Source organism: Miniopterus natalensis, chromosome 3 (genome assembly GCF_054644295.1).
Source record: "Miniopterus natalensis isolate mMinNat1 chromosome 3, mMinNat1.hap1, whole genome shotgun sequence".
Taxonomy (NCBI): domain Eukaryota; kingdom Metazoa; phylum Chordata; class Mammalia; order Chiroptera; family Miniopteridae; genus Miniopterus; species Miniopterus natalensis.
The window spans coordinates 75400864-75424126 of NC_142083.1; the positions used below are offsets into that span (position 1 = coordinate 75400864).

General features: G+C 46.7%; 2 protein-coding genes across 5 annotated transcripts in view; one reads left to right on the forward strand and one right to left on the reverse strand.

Annotated features, from left to right (window-relative positions):
* Positions 1 to 6089: 6089 nt before the first annotated feature.
* MDH2 (malate dehydrogenase 2) lies at positions 6090 to 21016 on the reverse strand. The gene is made up of 9 exons (XM_016199004.2): positions 20916 to 21016; positions 16356 to 16524; positions 14833 to 14916; positions 14290 to 14399; positions 12599 to 12724; positions 9742 to 9819; positions 8367 to 8466; positions 7870 to 8021; positions 6090 to 6417 (listed from the first exon to the last, which is right to left on the reverse strand). The coding sequence occupies exons 1-9, from the start codon at positions 20979 to 20981 to the stop codon at positions 6286 to 6288; spliced, it is 1017 nt and encodes a 338-aa protein (XP_016054490.1). The 5' UTR covers positions 20982 to 21016; the 3' UTR covers positions 6090 to 6285.
* Positions 21017 to 21270: 254 nt separating this feature from the next.
* STYXL1 (serine/threonine/tyrosine interacting like 1) overlaps positions 21271 to 23263 on the forward strand; it is a 43312-nt gene continuing 41319 nt past the window's right edge. For 2 of the 4 annotated variants that reach the window (XM_016199012.2, XM_016199009.2), the window contains exon 1: positions 21356 to 21511. The gene's annotated coding sequence lies outside the window, so the exon portion shown is untranslated. Of the gene's footprint in view, positions 21512 to 23263 lie in introns of all 4 variants that reach the window. The other 2 variants (XM_016199011.2, XM_016199010.2) reach the window with 2 other exon arrangements.

Here is a 23263-nt window from a genome sequence, read left to right on the forward strand (position 1 = left end):
CCTCTCTGGGCATCAGTTCTCTTGGCTATAGAATGGAGATGCTAGTGGTACCCACCTTAGTGTTGTGAGGAGTAAAGGGATTATGCCTGCAAAACACCTAGGAGAGGTGTACTAGTTTCCTATGGCTATTGTAATAGTTACTATAAATATAGTGGCTTAAAACAACACAAATTTATTATGTAACAGTTCTGGAGGTCAGAAGTTCTAAAATCAAGTTGTCAGCAGCTCTGCATTCCTTTGGAGGCTGTGGGGGAGAATCTGTTTCCTTGCCTGCCTTTCTAGAGGCGACCTGCATTCCTTGGCTCTTGGCCCTTCCCTCCATCTTCAAGGCTCACAGTGTAGCATCTTCAAATCTCTTTCTCTCTCTGACCTGCTTCTGTCATCACATCTCTTTGATTCTGACTCTCCTGCCCCCCCTTTGTAAGGACTATTGTGATCACATCAGGCCCAACCAGGTAATCATGGAGAATCTCCCCACTAAAAAGTCTTTAACTTAATCACAACTACAAAGTCCTCTTTCCCATGGCAGGTAACATTAAGAGGTTTCAGGGATTAGGACCTAGACTCTTTGGGGCCATTATCCTCCCTCCCACAAGGAGACTTGGGAAGTAGTGAGTGCTCAGCAGACATGAGAGAGGGAAAAAGTGTTCATTGCCTGGATAGGGTGGTCCAGTCCCATAGCTGGGGGATGGTTTAGTCTAGGAGTGAGGAACCTTCTGCCAAGGGCCATTTGGATATTTATAACATCATTCATGGGCCATACAAAATTATCAACTTAAAAATTAGCTATGAAAAAGCTCCTAGATTTATTGAATTTCGAGTCCTGCCTATGGTTGCTTTGGCAGGGCTGGATGTTCCCCACCCCTGGTTTAGTTAATAAGGGTTTTCAGGAGCTGCTGGGGAAAGTTGACCCTGTATTAGGTAAAAAGTGACATCAAGATAAGGTACTAGAGACATTATAACAATTCCCTGGTGCACAGCTCTTTACCGTTTGTAAAGGGCTTTTTCATGACCTCATAGACAAGGAAACAGAATCACCAAGTGGTTGACGTTTTGCCCAAGGTCACTCAGGTATAAATGGCAGAGTCAGGGATTGAATCCAGGACTGTCTGACTCCCAGTCTAGGGTCTCTTCCCACCACACTCTAGGTGCCTCTGTGCCCACAGGTGATAAATGCATGATGGTTTAGAGACCAGAAAACCGGGAGTGGGCCCCATGAGAAGTGCACAGGGCACTGGGCTTGGGGTTCAGTAGTCAGGGATTCCATCCTGCACTGTCACTCAAGCTGAGTGAGCTTGGGCAAGTCACCCTAGTCCATAAAAGGGGTGGTAATGGGTGGCTGCTGTGTAAAATAACAAGACCCATACATCAGCACAGGGAGTGATGCTAGAGTGTGTTAGCTCAATAATATGCTTTGCAAAGATACATATTTGCTGGAGGTGGGGAGCTTGTTCTCTAGCCCAGCTCTCCAGTTCCTCTTGTCAACGAAAGAAAATACAAACCTATAGAAAACTTTTATAAGAGTTTATTTGATCCAAATCTGAGAACATGCCCAGGAGAAAGATCTCAATGGATTGAGAAAATGCTCCAGAGAACGGTAGTTACGCAGTTTTAAAAAATACACTTAGAATCAAAGGAGAGAAAGTAAGGAAGCTTACATAAAAGCCATTGGTGGTAGATTAAGAAGGTGCTGAGAAAGCAAAGTGGGGAAATTTCTAGGATTGGATAAAAAGCAAAATGGACAGATACTTCTTTTACATTGGTGTGTACAGGACAGTGAACATTTAACATTTACAGCGCAGAGACGGTATGCAGGCAGCAAGGTAACAATGAGTTACGTGCTTGTGCTCTGGTACCTGTGGCTGTGCCTTGGACGGGTCTGAAAAATAAAATTACTTTGACATTTCAAAGGAATGTTATCCCAGCTGCATAAGAACAATGGGCAGGGCTGCTTAGGGTCAAGACTGACCTTTGCTAAGGAAGCTACAGGGCTGGGACATGACTACCCACCATGACCTGCCCAGTTAGGAATTTATGACCAGACTGTGTGGTTTCTTCCCATCACTGAACTGGTCAGGCCTGTCAAGTAGCCTCTTTCATGTTCACACTCTGCAGAAGGGGCCCCACTCCATGGTGGTATTAAGATATTTGACCATCAGGAGCCCTTTGGAACTGGCTAAGCAGTTTGGAAAACGCCATGCTGCCAGGCATTACCCCTTTACTATGCGGAGGGCCAGCGTGTCCCAGGGGATGGGCCAGCAGACTGGGGCAGCAGCTGTTCATTAGTGGGTTCAGGTATTTATTTCACAACCAGATCAGTTGTACTGGTGCAAGCCAGTCGAAGATCAACCCACCTGGTTCTCCTTTAGGCAATCGGTTCAGGGTGATCCTATTCGACTTGAGGGAATTTCATTTAGCATCCAGAAGAGGAAGACAAGGAAAGAAAAACCCACTTTCGGTTGGTCCGCTCCCCTGCTTTCAGAAGTTGCTCTCAGCAGTGAGCCCACAGGCCCAGGATGGCAGGCAGGGCCTCTTAAGTGGGTTGAGTAGATCCATCTAGAGATGTCTGGGGAGCACCCTTCTGGAACTCAGAACTGCAAGCACTGGGAGGCCCTGGCCCAGTGCCCCTGCAGGGCCTGATGGAGCTGCTGCAGATGCCTACACAGCTGCAGGCCTCGGGCCCTGGGCCTTTCCCTCCTGGCCACCCTGGGTTTGTATCACTCAATCCTCCCCCACCCCCTTCCCCGTAGGGTGCCAGAAGTTGTGGCCTCCCTTGCTGTCTACACAGGGAGGAGCTCAGGGTTCCTAACAGAAGTGAGGTTATGCTCCGAGCTGCTCTGCCAACTCATCTTGTGGGGCATGGCCTTGAGTCTACTGGGCAAGGCTAATGGGGAGGGGAGTGTTTTCTTCCCAGACCTGCTTCACTGATATTGTGTCTTTAGGCCCTACTTCCAAACCTAGGTGCGCGTTTCCACCGCCCTGCCTGGACTCACTCCCACCTGCATTATCCCTGTCTGGACATAGCTGCCCCTCCAACCTGGGCGATCAGAGATCAGACAGGTCAGGGAGCCGGATTTGGCTCAGGAATGCTAATCCTCACTCATCAGCTGACCAAGACAGTCCCAAGGATCAGTTTTGTAGCCTCAGCCTCTGTCTCCCCCTCCAGGCTATTTGAGAGAACTGCAGCATAAATCTCTCCTGGGTCATTCTAGGTTAAGCTGTCCATCCAGTTAGCCTAAGCGAGGATTTGACATTCCACTTTCCTTGTAATTACCCAATTTGGCTATGTCTACCTCACGCTTAAATGGCACCCTTTTTGTAGGACCACCTCTTTCACCATCTAATTACCCTCCCTGTGGGTGCCCCACTGCTTCCACACCAGTCTCTTCTCAGCTCTCTAAAGACTGGTTCTTGCCTTCCCCTGGCAAAGGCCTCAGCCAGCTCATTACAGCCATTAACACCATACACTCAATCCCGGAGCTTTTGTTCTTCGCTGAGGGGGACAGGAGTCGTGTGTCAGGTGACCAGAAGGCAGGGATGGCAGCCAGTTCTGGGACTGGGAGGTGTATAATTGGGGCTTGAAAGCAAGTGCTGTTAGTTTAACCTACACTAACTGGCTGATGGGACTTGTGGGTGGTGGAAATGGGACTGGGAGACACCGTTTTCCCTACATGTCCCTGTCATCTCAGTCACTGCCGTCCCATTTTGGGCCCTTAACCCTTCAGCTGCAGAGCATCCTGAGTAGGCATCTTTCTGACATGTGTGGCCTGCAACATGGGCCTCACCTGGGCCCCACCCAGGCTCCTGAGCCATGATGTGCATGTTAACAAGCCCCAACCTAGAATCGTGTCCCCATCCTGATTAGCGCCTTTGACATCCTTTGTTCTCAATACCCACAGGATGAGGTCCAAGCTCTTTGGCCTGGCATTCAATACCACCTAGAATGGCCTCACTACCCTTATTGTGTGCCCTATGCTGCAAGTCAAACACTTCGCCATTCCTCAAACACATCCTGAGCACAACCCAGTCCTGCTGCTGCCTGGTGTGCCCAGCCTGCCTTACTTGATCGCTGGACTCCTACCTGGCCTGGAGGGCCAGCTTAAATGCCATCTCCTCTTCCCTCCTTGATAACTATCTGGAGCAATCTTCTCTGATCCTGGCCTCTGCCAAGTTGTCTAGAAGCAACCTTGTTCTCTTCTCCAGGACTGCACTTTTCTGATTCTCATGCCCCTGACTTTTGTAAGCCCTGCAAGGCAGGAGGCTTCTTTAGTGAAGAGCTCTGGGGTAGCTTGTGTCCAGTGTGGTGGACAGCCCCACCTCCCTAGCACCATCTGAAAGAATCTCGAACATTTTGGCTTCTTGGTCCTTCCTCTCGGACTGCCAGAACAGATCTTCTGAGGGGTGGGGCCAGGAACCTCAATTTTATGCAAACTCTGGGAGGTCCTTATGTGGTAACCACTGGTATATAACACTGACCACTGTAAAACAAGACAACTCCTGCCTGTCACGGTTGCTTCAAGGACCCCATGAAATAGCAAACACGCCTAAGATAGAGCTAGCACAGTGCTTCACATAACCAACGGCAGGAATCAGTCCAAAAACATGGTGACGTTCAGGACCACACTCTGTACTGGTGAAAATCTATATCACCTAATTATCCAACAGTGGAATAAATATTACAGTACATTCACCCTAAGGTTTATCCAGCTATTAAAGGTGATATAGGAAAATACATCCACATTTATGTATGAATCACGTGTGGCAGTGGCTCTCATAGATCCAGGCCTCCTGGTACTCAGGCCTTGTGAGGTCAGTCCCCTCCCACCAGATACCTGGGCTTGCCTTGTCACTTGCTTTCACCAGGATGTGGCAGAAATGATGCTGTGCTAGTGCTGAGCTTAAGCCTAATGCCAAGCAGCGATTACCCTTGCACTTTTGGGAACCTAGAGCCACCAAGAAATGTGGCCAGCCTATAGTAAAGGCCCCGTGAAGAGTAAGCCCCAGGCCTCATGGAGAAGCCCAGCTGTCTCAGCACCCCCCAAACACCATCTATGTACCGGAGTCACCATCTTGAATGTGCCAGGCCAGTCTGGCCCTCAAAACTGGAGAAGCAGAACCTTCCAGCAGAACCCAGTCAACCTGCAGAATCGTGATGTATAATAAAATAGCTTAAAAGCAACTAAATTAGGTGTATATGTGTATTACACAGTAACATAACCAGAGCAGGCTAAAAGTGGCACATAAAGTATTATCTCAACTTACAAAATATGCAAAATTAAGAGGACAAATACTATTTATTGCCAGTGACTATTTTCTGCTTTATTTTTTGGGTACGTTTTAGGTTTTGAACGATGAACATGTATTACTTGTTTAAGAAAACAATGTCATACTTGACTGTAAAATCCATTTGTTTTGGTTCCACTGGGCATAGGTCTACCCCCACCAGCCCTTTCACTCTCAAGGGAAGGCCATCACCTATTGCCAGAAAGTTCTCTCAGGTATGGGGCTGTTTCCACTTCAGAGGCCCCGGCTCTCGGGGGGCAGGCGGCACCCAACACTAAAGGGAACCAGGTCTCCCTTTAATTCCCCACATTTGTCCTAAGCCCAGCTAGTACAGCAAAGTCTCTTTCAGGTCACCGAGGAAAACAGACACAAAGCTGCCTTTTCCTCAGGATAGATAGCACTGTGTTCTCAGCCCAGCTGGTATTTTGGTTGTTTCTGCCCCCATCTCAACTTTCCTCACAATACTGGCTATGGGATGTCACAGCCACTTGAATATTATGGCTCCATCAGAAGAGGGCAAAATTCAGTGGGACAAAAGTCAGCCAAGGCAGCCCCAACGTAGAAGATAGTACTGTTTGCTTAGCCAGAAACCATCACACAGAAAGAACGAGGGACAAAACAGTGGCCTGGCATCAGATACCAAGCAGGTGAAAGGACACTATGAGGAATCAGGCCTGAGCTGACCCTTCTTTAGTTTACACACTGAGGGATGTAATGGTGCAAAGAGTAGGGCTGGGAGGAGCATATTCAAATAACGCCTAGTTCTGCTCTGTGATGAAAGAGATGACAGACACTCTGGTCAGCTCTAATGGGGAAGAAAGCACAATTTTTATAGAAGAGACCTTGAAAAAGAAAATCAAAGACTGATCCATGATCTGGGAGGGATGGTAATGTTAATACTCATCTTCAAAACAAATTGAAATAGAAAGATATCTGAAATGGCTTTACAGTGATACGATGCCTTAATAAATTAAGGAAATGGACTGCTCACTAACTGCTTTCTCATTTCATGTTCTTTACAAAGTCTTCTCCTTTCTTGATTGAGGCTTTCAGCTCAGGAATGGCCTCAGCTATCATCTTCTCTTCAAAAGGGGAGATTTTGCCAATGCCTAGATTCTTCTCGATGCCCTTTTTCTGAAAGAGGAGGCAGAAGTTTAACAACAAAGTTAGTTTCCATGAATGAGCATGTTATAGAAAACCCAACTTGTAACTTCATCAGCTCTGCCTGGACTACCCACACCTGTGGCTCTGGGCAGTTGCTACAAATACCCAGAGCTCGGGCTTCAGTCAGACAGCACAGCCCTGGGCTGGGATCTGGGTTGTCACTAAGAATGTACCCTGGACAATGGTTTCCATGCCAAGTTGGTTTCCTTATCTATAAAATGAACATACTATCTACCTCGAGGGAGGCTGTGAATACACATGGAAGACTTGGCATATCAAGTACTCAACATTTAGTAGCACTTAAAGTTACTCTCCCTGACACAGAGCACACTTGGGTTCTAGTCTCTTTCCTGAGTTGGTAAAGGAATAAAGAAACATTTTAATATCCACCTGAATCCAATGTAACTAAGTAGGTGAACGCTTGACCTTAGGAAAACAACGTTTTTGACGTTGTCCTTCTCCTTGGAAAACCCTCCCTGACTCAGACAATCAGCCTCGTGCGCTCCTTTCCCACAGGTCTCACCATATCCTGCATACACCTGTGCTGAACTGCTTACTGAATTAATCTTTTTAGTGGCAGTCTCTCCACCGCACAGAGGCCCTGAGGCCCTGAGACACACCTTATTGACCTTTGAACATTGGAGTATCTGTGGGAAGGGCCTCTGGGTGGCCCAGCAAGTCACTAAACTGTTTCTTTCTGGGAATGAGATGAAGGCCACCACACATTTGTCTGATTTCAGCAGTTCCACACCTAAGGAGTGGAAATTTTGGTTTGATGGTTTGTGTGAATGAGACCTTCGGGTTGTGGCTCACTGGACTCAAGAGACCAAAAAACATCCTGGCTGGGGCCAGCAATGAGGCCAGATGGGCTCCATCCTAGACACCGGTTTCAAGGGGCCAATCAGTAGCACATTCCAAGAAGGAGAATCAGTGGAATGAGGAGCAAGGAACCAGGAATGCCCAAACTGGGAAGTGTCAACAGCTGTGCACCATCTCCAGACTTTCTTGGAGGAAGAATTAGGTTTGGCAGGCTGTGAGGTCAGAACAAGAACTAACAAGTATAAGTTACAGGGAAATGGCCTGCAGGCTGGTGTGGGGAAGACTCTTCTTTCAGAGCTGCCTGTGCTTTGAGATGGAACAAGGGTCTCATCAGGGAATACAGCCAGGCAGCCAGGGGTGAACACCTGTCAGACCTACGGGCAAGGAAATTCCTGTGCCAGGAGGTGCCAACCCCACAGTTTCTCCCTGCTCTTAATTCTGTGATGAGCTTCTACCCTCAAAACCCCAAGCATATGATAGGCAGTGAGATGTAGTAACTAAACAAAGGAACTGAATTATGAAGCAACAGGACAAAGCTCCTGAGTCTTAACTAGAGAGCTCTCTCCTTCCACAGTTAAGAGACCCAACCTCCAGGATACATACCCCCAGCAGCAATGGTGTGGAGAAATAGGGGCAGTCCGTTTCTTGGGACTTAACAAAGGAACATTCAACAACTCCTTCCTTTCCATTGATGGCATCCACAAGGGAAAAGACAAACCGGGCTCCTGCATATGCCATGGACAGGGTGGCAGAGCCTAGGGGGACACAGAAAGGTTAGCCAAGCTAACACACAGACCATAAAATCCAGATGAGCCGCTCCACAGGCTAAATAAAGCATCTGTAAAATCTCTAGCTTTAGTTGTAGAGAATTCAGGTCAGCAGTCAATTTACAAATTCATGAATGGCATGAATTAGCTTTGCCAACCTCAAACACTACTCCACTCCACTGAGCAGGCTGAGTTGCCCTCTGATACAGGATTTTCTATCAAGTGTACAGGAAACTTAAGAAAAAGGTTTGTTCCTTGCAGTCTTCAACTGTGAACTATAAACAGCGCCTCTGGCATCGGCCTCCCACCTACAAACTGCCTCTGAGAACCTACCTGCTCCAGCTTTAGCCTTGACCACCTCTGTGCCGGCCTCCTGGATCCGCCCAGTGAGGGTTGTCAGCTGGTCCTGGGGAAAGTCCACCTTGGGAGTGCACTGCAAGCCAAAGTCACAAGGATCCCATGAGCAGGTTCTGGCTCCAGTCACCACTCCAGATCCCGCACTCTCCTCACCCTACTCACAGAGGGCCCCCTGCACTACTACTACATGGGAAATGAAGAGCCTTTCTTTAAAGGAAAAGTCAACTTTGTTGGGAGGTGCAGTGAATTTCCTACTAATTTTAAAGAACTTTTTGTATTTTGGACTAATTTTAGACTTAGAGAAAAGCTATAAAAACAGTACAAAGATTTCCCTCACCTGGCTCTCCTTCATGTTAATATCTCACATAACCACAGTGCAAATAGGAAGAACAGGAGATGAGTATCAGTACATCATTCACTAAACTACAGACCCTATTTAGATTTCACCAATCTTCCCACTACTGTCCCTTTTCTGTTCCAGGTTCCTATTCAGGACCTCACTGGCAATAGACTAGGTCATTCCACCTTAGTCTATTCTCTAACAGTCCCCCCCCAGTCTTCCCTTGTCTTTCATGACACTTGTCAAGAGTATTGTCACTCGTTTTGTAGAATGCCCATCAGGTTGGATCTGTAAGGTGTTTCCTCGGGACTTTGTGTAAGCTTATGCATTTTTGGCAAGAACAACAAATATTCTGTGTCCTTCTCGGTGCATTACACTCGGGATTATGAGTTTGATTTCATATTCTTATCCTTAGTGGTGTTACTGGGTCTCTAGCCTAGTTTTTACACAAACCAGCTTTGCTTGCTCTGACTTCATCAGAAATTCACGAATGTTTCTACCAGCAGTTTTCACTGTGCATTGGAGCTGGCTGCTTTGAGTACCTTATGACTATACCCACTCCACATAGCTGTGGACCCCTGGAACCTGACCACAGCCCTACACCAGTAAAGAAACCCTCGGACAACTGAGGCGGGGCTGCATCCATAGCAAGAATCCTTTCAAAATACAACAGATGAGCAGATCTTTGTCAGTCTGTCCTGAGTGCCTCAAAGTGGAACCTCTTAAAAGTGCTCATGAGCCCGGCCAGGCTTGGCTCAGTGGTTGAGCATCGACCTAGGATCCAGGTGATCGGGGTTCGATTCCCGGTCAGGGCACATGCCTGGGTTGCAGGCTCAATCCCCAGCGGGGGGCGTGCAGGAGGCAGCCAATCAATGACTCTCTCATCATTGATGTTTCTATCTCTCTCTCTCCCTCTCCTTTCCTCTCTCTGAAATCAATAAAGACATATTTAAAAAAAAAAAAAAAAAGTGCTCATGACCTTAAGACTTCCTGGCAAGGTCACACACATACCTGAGAGATCAGGGGGATGATGGTCTTCCCAGCATGGCCACCGATGACAGGAACATTGACTCGAGCTGGATCCAAACCCTGGTCAACAAAGTGTGAAGCTTGATTAATTTTTAACAAGCTCTTTTTAGTATAAAACATGTTATATCCACCCAAAACACCAATATTAGAAAAATTCAAAGAACTCACAACAAAACAAAGAAATCAGAAGAGACTGACTCCAGTCTTGTTCAGATCTACCTTGGCCCCACCCCACAGTCTAACGTCAGTTTGAACACATGCAGTAACTTGTCATTTTGTGAGGTCACTATGAGGTTTTTCCTTTATAATGAGTTGAAAACCACCTCCTTCTAGGACCTTCCACATTGGTCCCCATCAATCTGCTATCTTCTCAGAATCAAAAGATGGACAGTCCTCTTTCCCAAAGCTAATGTTATTCCCATGCACAAGCCCAGACTCATGTGCCCACACTTTGAAGAGAACAAGCGAAATTTCCTTTCCCTCACTTCACGAGTAAAATTCAAAACAATTCCAGGAAACCCGGGGATAAGAAGTCTGTCAACTCAAACTGTGATATAGGCAGAAACAAAAAAACTGGGAAGGCTCAGAACACCCTGGCTCATTTGTTAAACTGAGGTACAATGCCCCTGAGAATCAGTGAACCAGGTATTCTTATGACAGTCAAAAAGAATCTGGTAGAAGTTACGGGATAGAGGTAAACAGCCCCAAACTGACACCACCTTCTCCAAATGCCACAGCTGCTGAAGAGAACAGCCCTAAGTTAGGAACCAGCTTTGCCCAGAAAGGGAGGCCCAGCCTCTAGGGGGGCAGGCACAGCAGGACCAACTGAAGGGAGCAGGGAGCCCAGAAGCTAAGCCACTGTGTGGGTCATCAGGGACACAGGCATGAACAGACAAAGCCCCTGCTTTTGAGAAACTATTGTCTAATGAGACAGATGCAAAGGGACGTTCTAATGCAACATTGTGGAAGCCAGGGAAGCACTTCATCAGCCTGGGGGAAGGTTTCCTGGGACAGACCTAACTTCATCTGGGAAGGAACAGGACGACTTCCCCAAGGGAAACCTATTCTAGGCAAAAGAACAAAGGCCAGGGGATATAAAGAGCACATATAACATCAGCAGAGTATGAAATGTAAACTGGAAAATTTCTGCAAGCCTAATGGAAAGGGAAGGTGGCAGTAAAAGGGGTCCAGATGGCCGAGAGCACTGAGGAAGGAATCAGGCACTGGGAGCTTAAGCTGACTCTCCAGAAATTTTTCAGAACATCAGCCTGTGGTAAAGGGTAGTTCACTTAACTGAGGCTTGTCAAGCACTAGATTCTCTGGGAGGGGCCAAGATCCCTCTTCCTCCACCTCAAACAGTAAAGCTTCTAGGCTGTGATAGCACTATCTAATAGGACTTCCTGTATAGCAGCCACGTGTAGCTATCAAGCACCTGAAATTTGGCTAGTGTGATGGAGGACATGAATTCTAATTTTATTTATCTAATTTAACAGCCACATGTAGCTACTATACTGTGTACAAACAGGGGCCCAGAGGAATATGGTGCTCTGAGAGCTGGCAGCACCATGGGAGCCCTAAAGGCACGAGTATTACTGTTTCTAGGAAGATGGGCTATGAGCTTCAGGAAGCTGGCCTATGTACTCTCAGTTTCAGTGTAATCTCCTCCACAAAGCCTTCCCTGATGCATAGACAATCACTCTATACACACTGAACTCAACTGGTTATTCAATTATCTCTTTAGAATTAAAGTGTCTCTCCAGCCCGGCCAGCAGAGCTCAGCGGTTGAGCGTCAACCTATGATCGAGGAGATCAAGGTTTGATTCTCCGTCAGGGCACACGCCCAGGTTGCAAGCTTGATTTCTGGCTGGGGGGTGGGGTGTGCAGGAGGCAGCCGATCAGTGACTCTCATCATTGATGTTTCTCTGTCTCTCTCCCTCTCCCTTCCTCTCTCTGAAATCAATATTAAAAAAAAAAAAAAGTCTCTACTCCATGGAGCTCCCAAGTCCACCTTATGGACTTTGGTGACCCCCATGCCTACAACTGAGCCTGAAGAACATGCTGCAGTATGAGTTAAAGTGGCTCGTCATCAACACTCCAGAGGCAGACCTGTCTGGTGTACCGGGGAGTAAAATAAAGGCCAATGATCCTGTGTGTGCACTTTTCACTAAGCTGTGTGCATGACAACAGTCCCAACTTTAGAGAGGCACCCTTCATCTGAAAAGTCAGAAAAAAAATGGTACGAAGTTCAAGGAAACTTTTTGGGGCCAAAGGAAGTGGTTATACTGGATCAACCACCAAAAAGTTCAGAGAACAAGTAAAAGGCACAAAGGACTCCAGAACCTAGCGCTGGTGCCAAACCCACCTCAGGATGAGTCCGCAGCTCAGTCCAGCAGCCCAGGAAGCAGCAGATAGCTGGCAAGATCACAACTCTGAGGAAAGCTACCACAGGTAACCCAAGAAGGGGAGTCAGAACTACAGCCTGGTGACAGTAATTCTGCTATCTTAGGATCTGTCTAATAATTTAGCTAATGATTAGCAGGTAAATATTGTTAGTACTAGTTTTCAGAGGCAAGGAGCTTGGCGAGCACAACTCAGTCCAGCCAATGAGAAACCCAGGGAAAGTCTGACCCTTTGAAGCATTAGGGAGAAAAGAGTAGATCCCCCAAGAAAATGTGAGAGCTACTTCCCACAAAGGGGCAAGCTATTAAAAACATTTAAAACTCCCAAGTCACAAGTTACCTGTTAGTGCCCTGGTGTCTTCTATGCCCATAAAAGAACCAAGAATGGCCCAGACAAGTTCAGAAAAGGGAACTTGAAAGATACCCGAAGCAGCTCTTACCTTCAGTTCTGCAACAAAAGCGTTGGCTCTGACAACGTCCAGGGTTGTCACCCCAAAGATTTTATTGGGGTTGTACACTCCATGTTTCTTGAAAACTTCAGATGTGATTGGGATGGTGGAGTTAACCTAATAAATCCAAGAGACAGGTATAATTTGCCCTGCATTCTGAGAGCACAGCCATTCATCAAAAGGAAAGAGTCATACGGGTGACTTCCTACTCTACCAGGGTGCCTCCTTCTCCCTCCACGTGAATAAAAAAACCTGCATCGCTGCAGGTGTTCTTCCCCTATGGGTGCTCTGAGCCCATAATTCAGATATGCATGAAACTCCTGAACTATCAACTTTAAAATGCAATGATGGCTCCACAAGGCATCTTTGGCTTCAGTTAGAACTTACACCCGAATGGCCATTCCTAACAAAAGATAGCACAGCACACGGCTAAAAGCTCAGATGGCATAGGGTCAAGTCCTAGCTCTGTCAGTCCACGTGGTAACCCTGGGCAAGCTACTTCAACTCCCTAGGACTTGGGTTCTCTATCTGTAAACAGGAGAGAAAACTACCTCACAAGGCTGTTGTGAAGATTAAATGACTTAATATATGGCAAGTACCTGACACTTAACCAGATTTATAGAAACTATAATAAAAACAAAACAGCAAGGTATTTATTAGGCACTAGTTGGCTCCCTGACAAAAGAAGCAACTACTTTCTTCTTTTGACCAACTGGCCCTGAGGAAGGGTGAGCAGGCTGATAAAGGCAGAGGCCACTGGCATAAGCTCTGGGTGTTTACCAATGGTCACATTCGAGTCAATGTCACTATCACCGCACTATCACTTAGATCCTTCTCATACTCAGAGGCCAGAATCCAATCAATCAGGAGGGAAGAATAAGAGGGCTGCTGTTAAATACAACCTAAAGGCCTGCTGGGCAGGTGTGGGAACCACTGCTGTGTTCTCAGAGAAGACACAGCACTCAGAGTTTCTAAACTGAAGAATAAGCTCCCTGCAAACACCAGCAAGCAGGACCTGGCATGGCTGTGAATGAGATACATATCTAAGTTTGAGAAGAAAGGGAGCATTGGGGAACCAGGAATTGCAAACCCTTGGTAGAACATAGTAAAAGGAGTTCATAGGCTACCACAATTATGGCTGGAAGCAGCCTCAAGAATGGACTTATTGCCCGGCCAGTGTGGCTCAGCAGTTGAGCATTGACGTATTATCCAGATCACGGTTTGATTCCCAGTCAGGGCACATGCCTGGGTTGCGGGCTCGATCCCCAGTAGGGGGCATGCAGGAGGCAGCCGATCAATGACTCTCTCATCATTGGTGTTTCTCTCTTTCTCCCTCCCTTCCTCTCTCTGAAATCAATAAAGACATAATTTTTAAAAAATCAATAAAGACATAAAAGAAAAAAGAAAAAAAGAATGGGCTTATTTTCCAGGTGGAGAAACTAAGATTCAGATAAGGGAAGTGATTTGCCCAAAGATAAATCACTTGATGGAAAAACCAGGGTAAGACTCAGTCTATGCCAGAAGGAATCCTTAGAAAATAAATATAAGGACCTCTTTTTAGTTTCCCCAACTTACCATTTCAGTATGTTAGTCTGATTATTCTCCCTATAAGATATTAAGAGACTTTTGCGAACTGTGAGCTTTCATACAGTATCAGCAGCCTACCTGACAGCAGCACTCACCGGATTTGCAATGACACAGATCATGGCCTCGGGGCAATGCTGGGCACAGGCAGCAGTCAGGGTGGCCACAATTGTGGCATTGGTGTTGAACAGGTCATCCCGTGTCATACCTGAGAATGATCCAATTCAAGATGTTCACAAAGCACAGGATACATTTCTAAATATGTGCCAAGTGCTATGTATTAGCTGTTACAGGAAATTCACACATGAGTGAGACAGGGTCCCGTTTCAAGTTAAACAGTCCAGTGCTGAAACAGAGGTCTGTGGGTGTGGGGCATGGGGAAGGGAATAAGGAAGGATGATATCTGAGGAGGATCATGAAGGATCAGGAAGAATTCCCAAGGTAGAGACAGGTAGAAGAAAGGGAATTCCAGGCCAGGGGAACACAGCAGACACGTGGAGCCTTGATCTTTACCCCACAGGCAATGGAGAGCTTTTAGAATTTTTTCTGCAGCATAGATCTGACCAGATCCATTTTTCGTAGAACACCACTTCCTCAACTGACTTGCAGGGAGATGCTAGAGAAGGCTTTCAAATACTCACCTGGTTTTCTCGGGACTCCGGCTGGAATAACCACCAAATCACAACCTTTCAGGCAGTCTGGCAGCTGCTCAGGTCCCAGGTAGCCTAGAAAAAACACCCGTGAGAGCAACCTTATTGTTTGCAACCTAGAGGGGCAAGCACATCTGTTAGGACAGAGCCCAGAGGATGGCCCCACCTGTGTCCAATGCTGACTACAGGCCACAAGAAAGGCTGGCAGGCCCACCTGTGACCTGATTCCTTTCCTTGAGGACTACCACCCTGTGAGTCTGGCTAGCAGGAATGCCCCCCTTTCCCTCTACTTTCCTCCAGCCTCCATTTGCCCAGGCCTGGATTCAGAATGGATTAACCCTCCAGGTTTGCACAAAACCAAACCAAGTCGGCCGCTTATCCCTCCTTACTAGCTAACACATGTAAGTACTTCTCAGCTCCCAGTTAGAAGAGTTGTTCATTCTACATCATAATCATCCTAACAAAAGCTCCATCTCAGGGTCAGACCAGAAGGCACACTGAAGACCATGAGAAAACTCCCTATGCTGATGAAAACAAACTCTAAGTATTAGTACCTATTTTGTTATTCCTAGCACCTGAGGAAAATAAGGTCTATTTTCAAGGATTTCAGGGAAATCAGCTTCAATGACCAAAATCTGCTTTGATTTTAACTGACTTTTTCCTTATTTGCAGGAGTTTTCAGAAACTCAGATCTACAACACAAAAGGAAATGAGCAAACAAATTCAGAGGGACTTGGAGGGCTCATAAACACATGACTTGACAGTCAGCCTCCTGTGCTGTTTACACCTTTCTGGGCAGTAATTTGGTACTTTATAGTACAAGCTTTAAAATAGTCACATCTACTAATTCTACTTTTAGCACTCTAAGAAACAAGATATAAAAATGAGGATGTTTATCACAGCGTATATATTTATAGTAGAGAAAAACAGTATGGGAATAATAATAATAAATTATAGTATAGCTTTAAAAATGATTTCACCAAGAACTTGGTGACATGGGAAATGTTGTTAAGATGTGAGGGTAAAATAAGCAGGACATATAATCACATGTAATTACGAATTACTTCTTGGGTAACATACCTGTATCTCCCAAATAGGAAAGCAGATTTCCCTAAGGTAGCCATGCTTTGGAGAAGCTGGGAAAGGTAACTCTGGGTGGAGAATTGGCCCATGACACAGGGAGGCAAGCCGAAATGACTAGGAACAGCATTTCTTACTCCCCAAGTCCCCGCAGGAGGTTCCCCCTTCCCCATCCTTACATTACTGAACAAGGTAGAAAAAAATTCAAATGGGAAGATCAGACCAACTTCATTTTTCTGAAAGACACTGTTATTTAAACTTTTATAGATGCAAGTCAAAAAGGGTGTGATCATTTGTAAAAGTTAATTCTAAACTGAACATGGAAATCCTGTCTCTGAACACCTAGTTTCATCTAAGGATCTTACTCTAAACTTAGATCCTAGCCTACTGGGGAGAAGAGATGTTAAGTTCTCCAGGCCCACTGTGCCCAGTACCTTTCACAGTTGCTCTGGTCTCAATATGGCTCAGATCTGCGGCCACTCCGGGTGTATGAGCAATATCATAGAGGGTCAGGCGGCTCACCAAAGGGCTGTTCTTCAGGAGAAGTGAAAGGGGCTGCCCAATTCCCCCGGAAGCCCCAAGCACAGCTACTTTAGCATTGTTCTAAAAAAAGACAGAGAAAGAACTCTTAAGATAGAATCAGCGTTAAATGGATTCACATTAAAAGGATACGTCCTGCACAGTACTGGCCTCTTTTATTGCACAGGTGTCAAGGAAGATACAACTGTATCTCTACCAGTCCAAAGATCCAGTTTTCTTCTGAAGTTTAGAGGCTTGCCTCAGGAAAATGGGCAAGAACTCATGTCTATGAAGGCTGTGATAGGGTCATACTTCAAACACCCTCTGAAAAATGAATAAGCTGTACTCACTCAGGTAGCTGGATTGGTAACAGCAGCCTTACTTTCAATCTGCAGTTTTAAAAACTATAAACAAACATTTACCTAGCACCCACTGAGGGGCTAGGCATCACATGTGGGACTGCAGAAATGAAGACCCCTGCCGGCTCTGGGGGAGACAAGTAAGGAGATGTGAGAGGAGCTGAAGGAAAAGAGCTATGTACTGTGTGCAGGAGGGGTGGGGGGTAGGGTGGCAATCAACTGTCTGGGAAGAGGGATCAGGGAAGATTCCAGCACAATCTGACTGTAGCCTAAACAGGATTAGGAGGGATGTATGTTTAAAAAGCTCCTTCTCTACCAGGCAAGTCAGATCTGCATGCAGCCTCAGACTCCTTACTCCACACCTTACATCAGTTCTAACAAAACGAAACAAACAAAAACGATAGAGGGCCAGTCTCCTTCAAGTAGGATCTACCAAGTTCCTCAGGTAATTCTGACACCCACCAAAGTTTAAGAATCACTACTGCTCCACACCACACTGGGCAAAACAAGCAGCAGTTGACCTGGGCAAGTCAGCTGGGAACAGTTTAAAAACTGATAGTTTTCTTTTTTTGGGGGGGGGGGGGAGGGGGAGAAGAAACGAGACTGCTCATTAACATCTGAAAGGCTAGACCCAGAAGCATTTGTATCACTTTATTGGTAAGCTTACTGGAACTAAAGTCAGAAAACCTGACTTTCAATAACCACTTCAGATCTAAGTCGATCATCTAATCCCATTCTTTTTTTCTTTTTTTTAAAAACAGCTTTATTGAAATGTTATTTCCTATACCATACAATTCACTCATTTAAAATGTAAAATCCAATGGTTTTTAGTATATTCAGAGTTGTACAATCATTACCCTATAAAGAAACCCTTACTTCTCATTTCCCTACAACCCCTGGCAACCACTAACCTACTTTCATCTCTACGACTTGCCTTTGCCTATTCTGGATAGTTCACATATGAATGGCATCATACAACATGGTGGCCTTTTGTGTTGGCTTCTTTTACTGACCATAATGGTTAACCCATGTTATCAGTACCCCATTTCTTTTTATGGCTGAATCATCATCATCATCATCATCATCATCATCATCATATCTATTCTAAATCTTGTTCTAGAGCTCACTCCTATTATACAAAGGGCATTCTTCCTTCCTAGGTCTCACTCAAGGCCTAACCAAAATCCCAGCCAATCTCAGTGATCTTGTTTCTAACCTAAACTCACAAATGGCAAGGGAGCCTATTCCTGGCTAGCTGGCAGCTGCCAGGAAGTTAGGAGACAAACAGAAAAGATAGCAGACAGGAGAACTCAAAGCCATTGTGTGCAGTCATCTAGGGCAGCCATCTACTCTGGATCCCTACACTACCGCTGCACATTGTACTCTACAGCAACTGATGCTGGTGATAATGCGCTTCCACCATCAAAAACAAAAATCGAACCAAACAAACCCCAAACCAAAACAACCCCACATAGTGCAATCTACTTAAGGAGTGAAAACTCTGAAAGCATACACACTACAACTAAGATTTGAAAAATTAAAAAATCCTCACCCAAGGATATGTTCCTCATTGATTCCAGAGAGGAGGACAAGGGAGGGAGGGGAAGAGAGAGAGGGAAAGGGGGGGGAGAGAGGAAGGAAGAGGGGGGGGAGGGAGGGGAGGGGAGGGGAGGGACAGACTGACATCATACATGCCCTGACCAGGGACTGAACCCACAACCTGGGTATGTGCCCTGACTGGGAATCAAACCAGCAACCCTTCGGTACATGGGATGACGCTCTAACCAACTGAACCACACAGGCCAGGGCTTGAATTTTTTTAAGTTGATGCTTCAAAGGTGAACCCTTCACAGAAAACTAGTCAGACCAACTCAGAACCTGAGGTCTGGCAATCATATCCACTTTCAGATCTTCGATTATCACTTCCACATCTTTTTCCCAATCCTAGGGACTCCCAAATTCCAACTCCACATTCGCAGTCGTGTTAGGCATTCCATTGTCCCACACGCCCGAATGTCTAAATAAGTTTATTCCCTACCTCTCCCATCTCAAATGGCACCTGTGTCCTCCCAAATCCAAACCACTGGAACCGACCTCTACCTCCTCCCTCATCAGAGACACCCAGTGAGGACAAGGAGGACTCATCTCAAACACCTTCCCATTATCTAGCCTAGGTCCTAAGCACCACCTCCAAAACATTCTTCATAAAACTCAAAGTTTTAACCATTTCCTTGCTCAAGAAGCCTCTGAAATTACTCATGCCCATATTACTCAGCCTGGCTTCCAAGGCTGAACAGGGCAGTGGTCCAATGTGGGGAGCACAAAACAATTCCACTGGGGTGCAGGATAAAAATGACAGTTTGTGTTCTTATTTTTATCTGATAAAGAATTAAAACTAGCAAGAAACAGACTGACCTGATGCCCTCCCTAGGGTCCTTAAGTCAATCAGTCCTATATGACACACAAAATGAACACAACATAGGAGGAGGGAGGAGGGGGATGACCTCACTCATTAGGTTGCTTTCAATGTGCTGAGGTGGTTATTGTTTGTATATTACAAAATTTCATCAACTTATTGCTTAGCAACTGTTTTGAAAATGGACAGAGTAACATTTATTTATAAGTTTACTATTTAAAGTCTGTTAGTTTGTTTTTAAATTTCTATGTTTTGTTTGTGTTATAAATATATATCACTAGCACATCTGTAGAAGTAAATATATTGAGGTTGCTGTGCTCAACACATTTTTACTGTAAAGGATACAGAATCTCAAGTCTCTAGACCAATGTAACACTTGACTCAAGCTCATCTTTCTGACATAGTGCCTTCTCAATATCTCTACTTGTATGCGTAATAGGCATTTAAAACTCAACATATCTAAAATTGAGCTCCTGATATCCTCCGTCGGCCCCAAACCGCTCTCTTCCAGCAATCTTTTCCCATCTCAGCAATCGCCAAAGCCTTGGTGTCGTCCATGCTCCTCTTTCGCTCAGTACCCCCACCAAATCATGTCAGTAAATCCTGCCGTCTTAACTTTGGTCAGTTTCCTTCTCCCACTCCTCACTCAGCATCAATCTTCATCACCTCCACCTGTCTTAAGTTGACTCATTTTTGGCTGATCTCAGGTGCTACTTTTCACTCATTTTGGTATCCCCTGCAACGCCCAGCCCAACCCTTGGCAAGCACGAGCACTCAATATACTTATTTTTCAAATGAATTAAATGCACAGAAAAGTGATCTTTAGGACAGAAACTCCAGTAAGAAATGTGGAATCTCCTTTAGTAATCACCTCCCTTTGGGGGGGGGGGGCAAATGGGCATCTCCTGGTTCTGATTTTGGTTGTATTAGAATCACCTGGGGCACTTGGTAAAAATACAGAAGCCCAGGTCCTACCCTCTTTCAATGAACCTGGGCCTCTCTGTTCTTTATTAGCTTTCTGGTGATTCTGCCACATACCAGAGTTTGAGAACCACGGTCTTAGAAAAAATAGCTAAAAATAGCTTAGGCTTTAGTAGTCCCAGGCTAAGTTACAACACCTGGGGGCAGGCCCAGTCCACTACAGCATAGGGATCCTTTAAATAGGTCCTTAAGAAGAAGCAGTCTTCAGGTTCTTGAAGTCTTGGTTATCCAAAAGCCATTGACTGTGGTCAGGAGAGCTGAATCTTAATCCTCTGGCCAAACCACTAACTTTGGACCAGTTCTTTACCCTCGGTACCACGCCTGTCTGTACTATGGAGTGAATAATTACACATTACTTATAAGGGTAACGCAAGAACAAGGTTATTCACTCAAAGCTGCATAAAAACAAATTACGTTCGGCCCTAGATTCTCAGCCTTGAAGGGGTGCATTCCAAAAGCAGGCCCTCTGGGCGATCCGGGGGACGAACTGGGGGGCTCGGAGAAGTGCACTGGTTCTGCAGTTGGGCTACCTGCCCCCGCCCTCTCTCCCGCATTTCCCGCCAGGTATCAGGGCCAGCCTAGGGTGCCACAGCCGCCGGCCAGTAACCGGCGGCCCTGCGGTACAGGCCGGCCCCCGGGCCAGGGCTGCTCGCGAGGCAGGAACGCACGTGGTCCAGGCCGGGGGCTTCCGCCGGCAGCCAGCCCCTCGTCGAGCGTACCTGGGCCGAGGTGCTGAAGCTGCGGCGGAGAGCTGCGCCGGCAGGCCGAGCAAAGGCGGAGAGCATGGCTAGGGCAGGCGGGACGCGGACCAACAAGCGAAAGAGCCGGCGGCGGTGATGTGACTCCTACGACCTCCACACAGATCTAGGCCTCCTGGCTCCGCTCCTTTTGGCCTCGCGAGAGGGGCCCAGCTTCCGGCCACGCCCCATCCCCCAGATCTCGCGGTATCACGACGGGCTCCAGCTGCGGCTGAGAAAGACTGAGCGACGCTCCTGGCCCAGTGGGAGCGCAGTCCGAGGCTGGGTCCTAGCGCGTCCAGTTCTGTGCGGCGGGTTGGGGAGACGCTGTTGGAGTGGGCGGAGTGTCTGCCCCTCAAGAGGTGGAAGAGGACGGGGTTTAGGCTGGAACAGCCTTAAAGGAGCCATTTTCCAGGTGGGGCTTCAGACGTAGGCTCTGACTGGGAGGCCGGCCAAGCCCGCGCTGCAGGCCCGGCGGACTGGGTGCGGTCCGGTCCCCCGACCTCAGCCAAGCCCACTCCTCCTGCCCCTGGAAGTAGGAGGGGCCTCGGAGCTCTGGAAAGCCCTGGAAAGAAAAGGTGTGTGGGGGGGAGGAGTGGTTGAGAGTCCCAAGGGTGAGGTGGGAGGATGGGGGCCCCTCTAATCTGCCACTCCCGTGCACCCCTCTGCTCACACACACCAGCGGTCCCTCGAGGTGCCACCACTGAGATACCACAACGAATGGCTGTGAGCACTGACTTAGCACTAGGCACTGTTCAGCGAGCTTTACAGATCAACAGCCCTGTGTTACAGGGGAAGAAACAGGTATCTAGGTAACTTATGTGGTCACGCAGTCCCTACCTCTCAGGTCTGCCCAGCAATGCTGGGAACACGGGAGAAAGCTGGAAGGGCAGTCAGGGGGAAGTTGGGGCGGGAGGTCCTTTCACACCCAGTGGCCTTAACCTTCCCAAGCAGGAACCAGAAAATTATAGAGAAGTTGCTCCATGGATACCCACGGAAGATGAGGATGTTTGGATAAGGGTTGTAGGCCTTGGGAACACGCTGGGCAAATGAGGAATGATGAACAAAGGATTAGCTGGTGGCCTTGGGGGTCATGCTGAAGTTCTGTAGTGTGTACTTTCTGTGTGCCCAAGTTCTCATCGTTTCTAATGCCCAGATCCCACACCAAGATCATGGACATACGGGTGGGGCTACACACACACAGTCACATCCATATCACACCTGTGTATTCACATCTTTGAACACATAAACACATGGATCTATACAAGGAATTTATTGCCATGTAGTTTACATACGATACAGTATACCAATCTTAAGTGTTCATTTGGTTGGTTTTGACAATTTATATCCTTGTAACATGCACCCCAAACAAGCTACAGGACATTTTCATTCCAGAAAATTCCTTCATGATTCTTTTCATCAGCCCCCCAAGATAGCTACTTCCTGATTTCAATCGCCATAGATTCGTTTTGCCTGTTCTTCATCGTGTATTTTTATACACAATATACAAATACATTGACACCCATCTTGCCCTACCCACACACACATCCACATATACTGACCATTTTGTACCTTAGGCTTAGATCATGGTTATGAGCTATCAGATTTTTGCTGTTAGGTACACATATCATATAATAGTCTGTCTACCTTCTCTTGAACCCTAAAATCATACCTCAAGTGAAATATTTTAAATTTTTCCTTTCAGAACCTTGGAGCTAAAACAGAGTTAGAAAGGTGGTAATCATTTCACCTAACACAAGAGTTTTCTTTATTTTCCTCTAGGGTATTGGAAAATGGGGGCATATATTTTAAAACAGTACCATATTTAGATAGATAGCTTTAACTTTGAGTTGTGGCCCATACCTGCTTGAAGCCATATGAGGTGGTGGGCTGGCAGCAGCAAAGGCAGGAGGGAGTTGCTGGCAAAGAGCTCCCAAGAGCTGAGAGTCACTGATGGTGGCAGATCTAAGTCGGGAGCAGAATCTTCAGTCCTCTGGACCAGTCAGAGGTCAGGGAAGTAAGAGCAAAGCTAAGTCCAGAGCTTGGTCAGGGCCAAGGACCCATGTCAGAGGAGCAGAAGGTGGGGCCTAAGCCCAGTCAAGGAGCAGGGGAGAAGCAAGTGCTAGAGGCAGAGTGGAGGAGGTAAGACCAGACGTGGTGGCCACAGCCTTTGAGAGACTGTGTTGCAGTTCACCAGCCCTTATCTCTAACGGCTGACTTGCTGCATGGGTAGGCCTGTAAATCTCACAGGACCACTAGATATCTCCTGGGTGCACTGGGCCTATATTTGAGGACATGGAAGTGAAAGCAAGATAGAAGACAAGGGACAG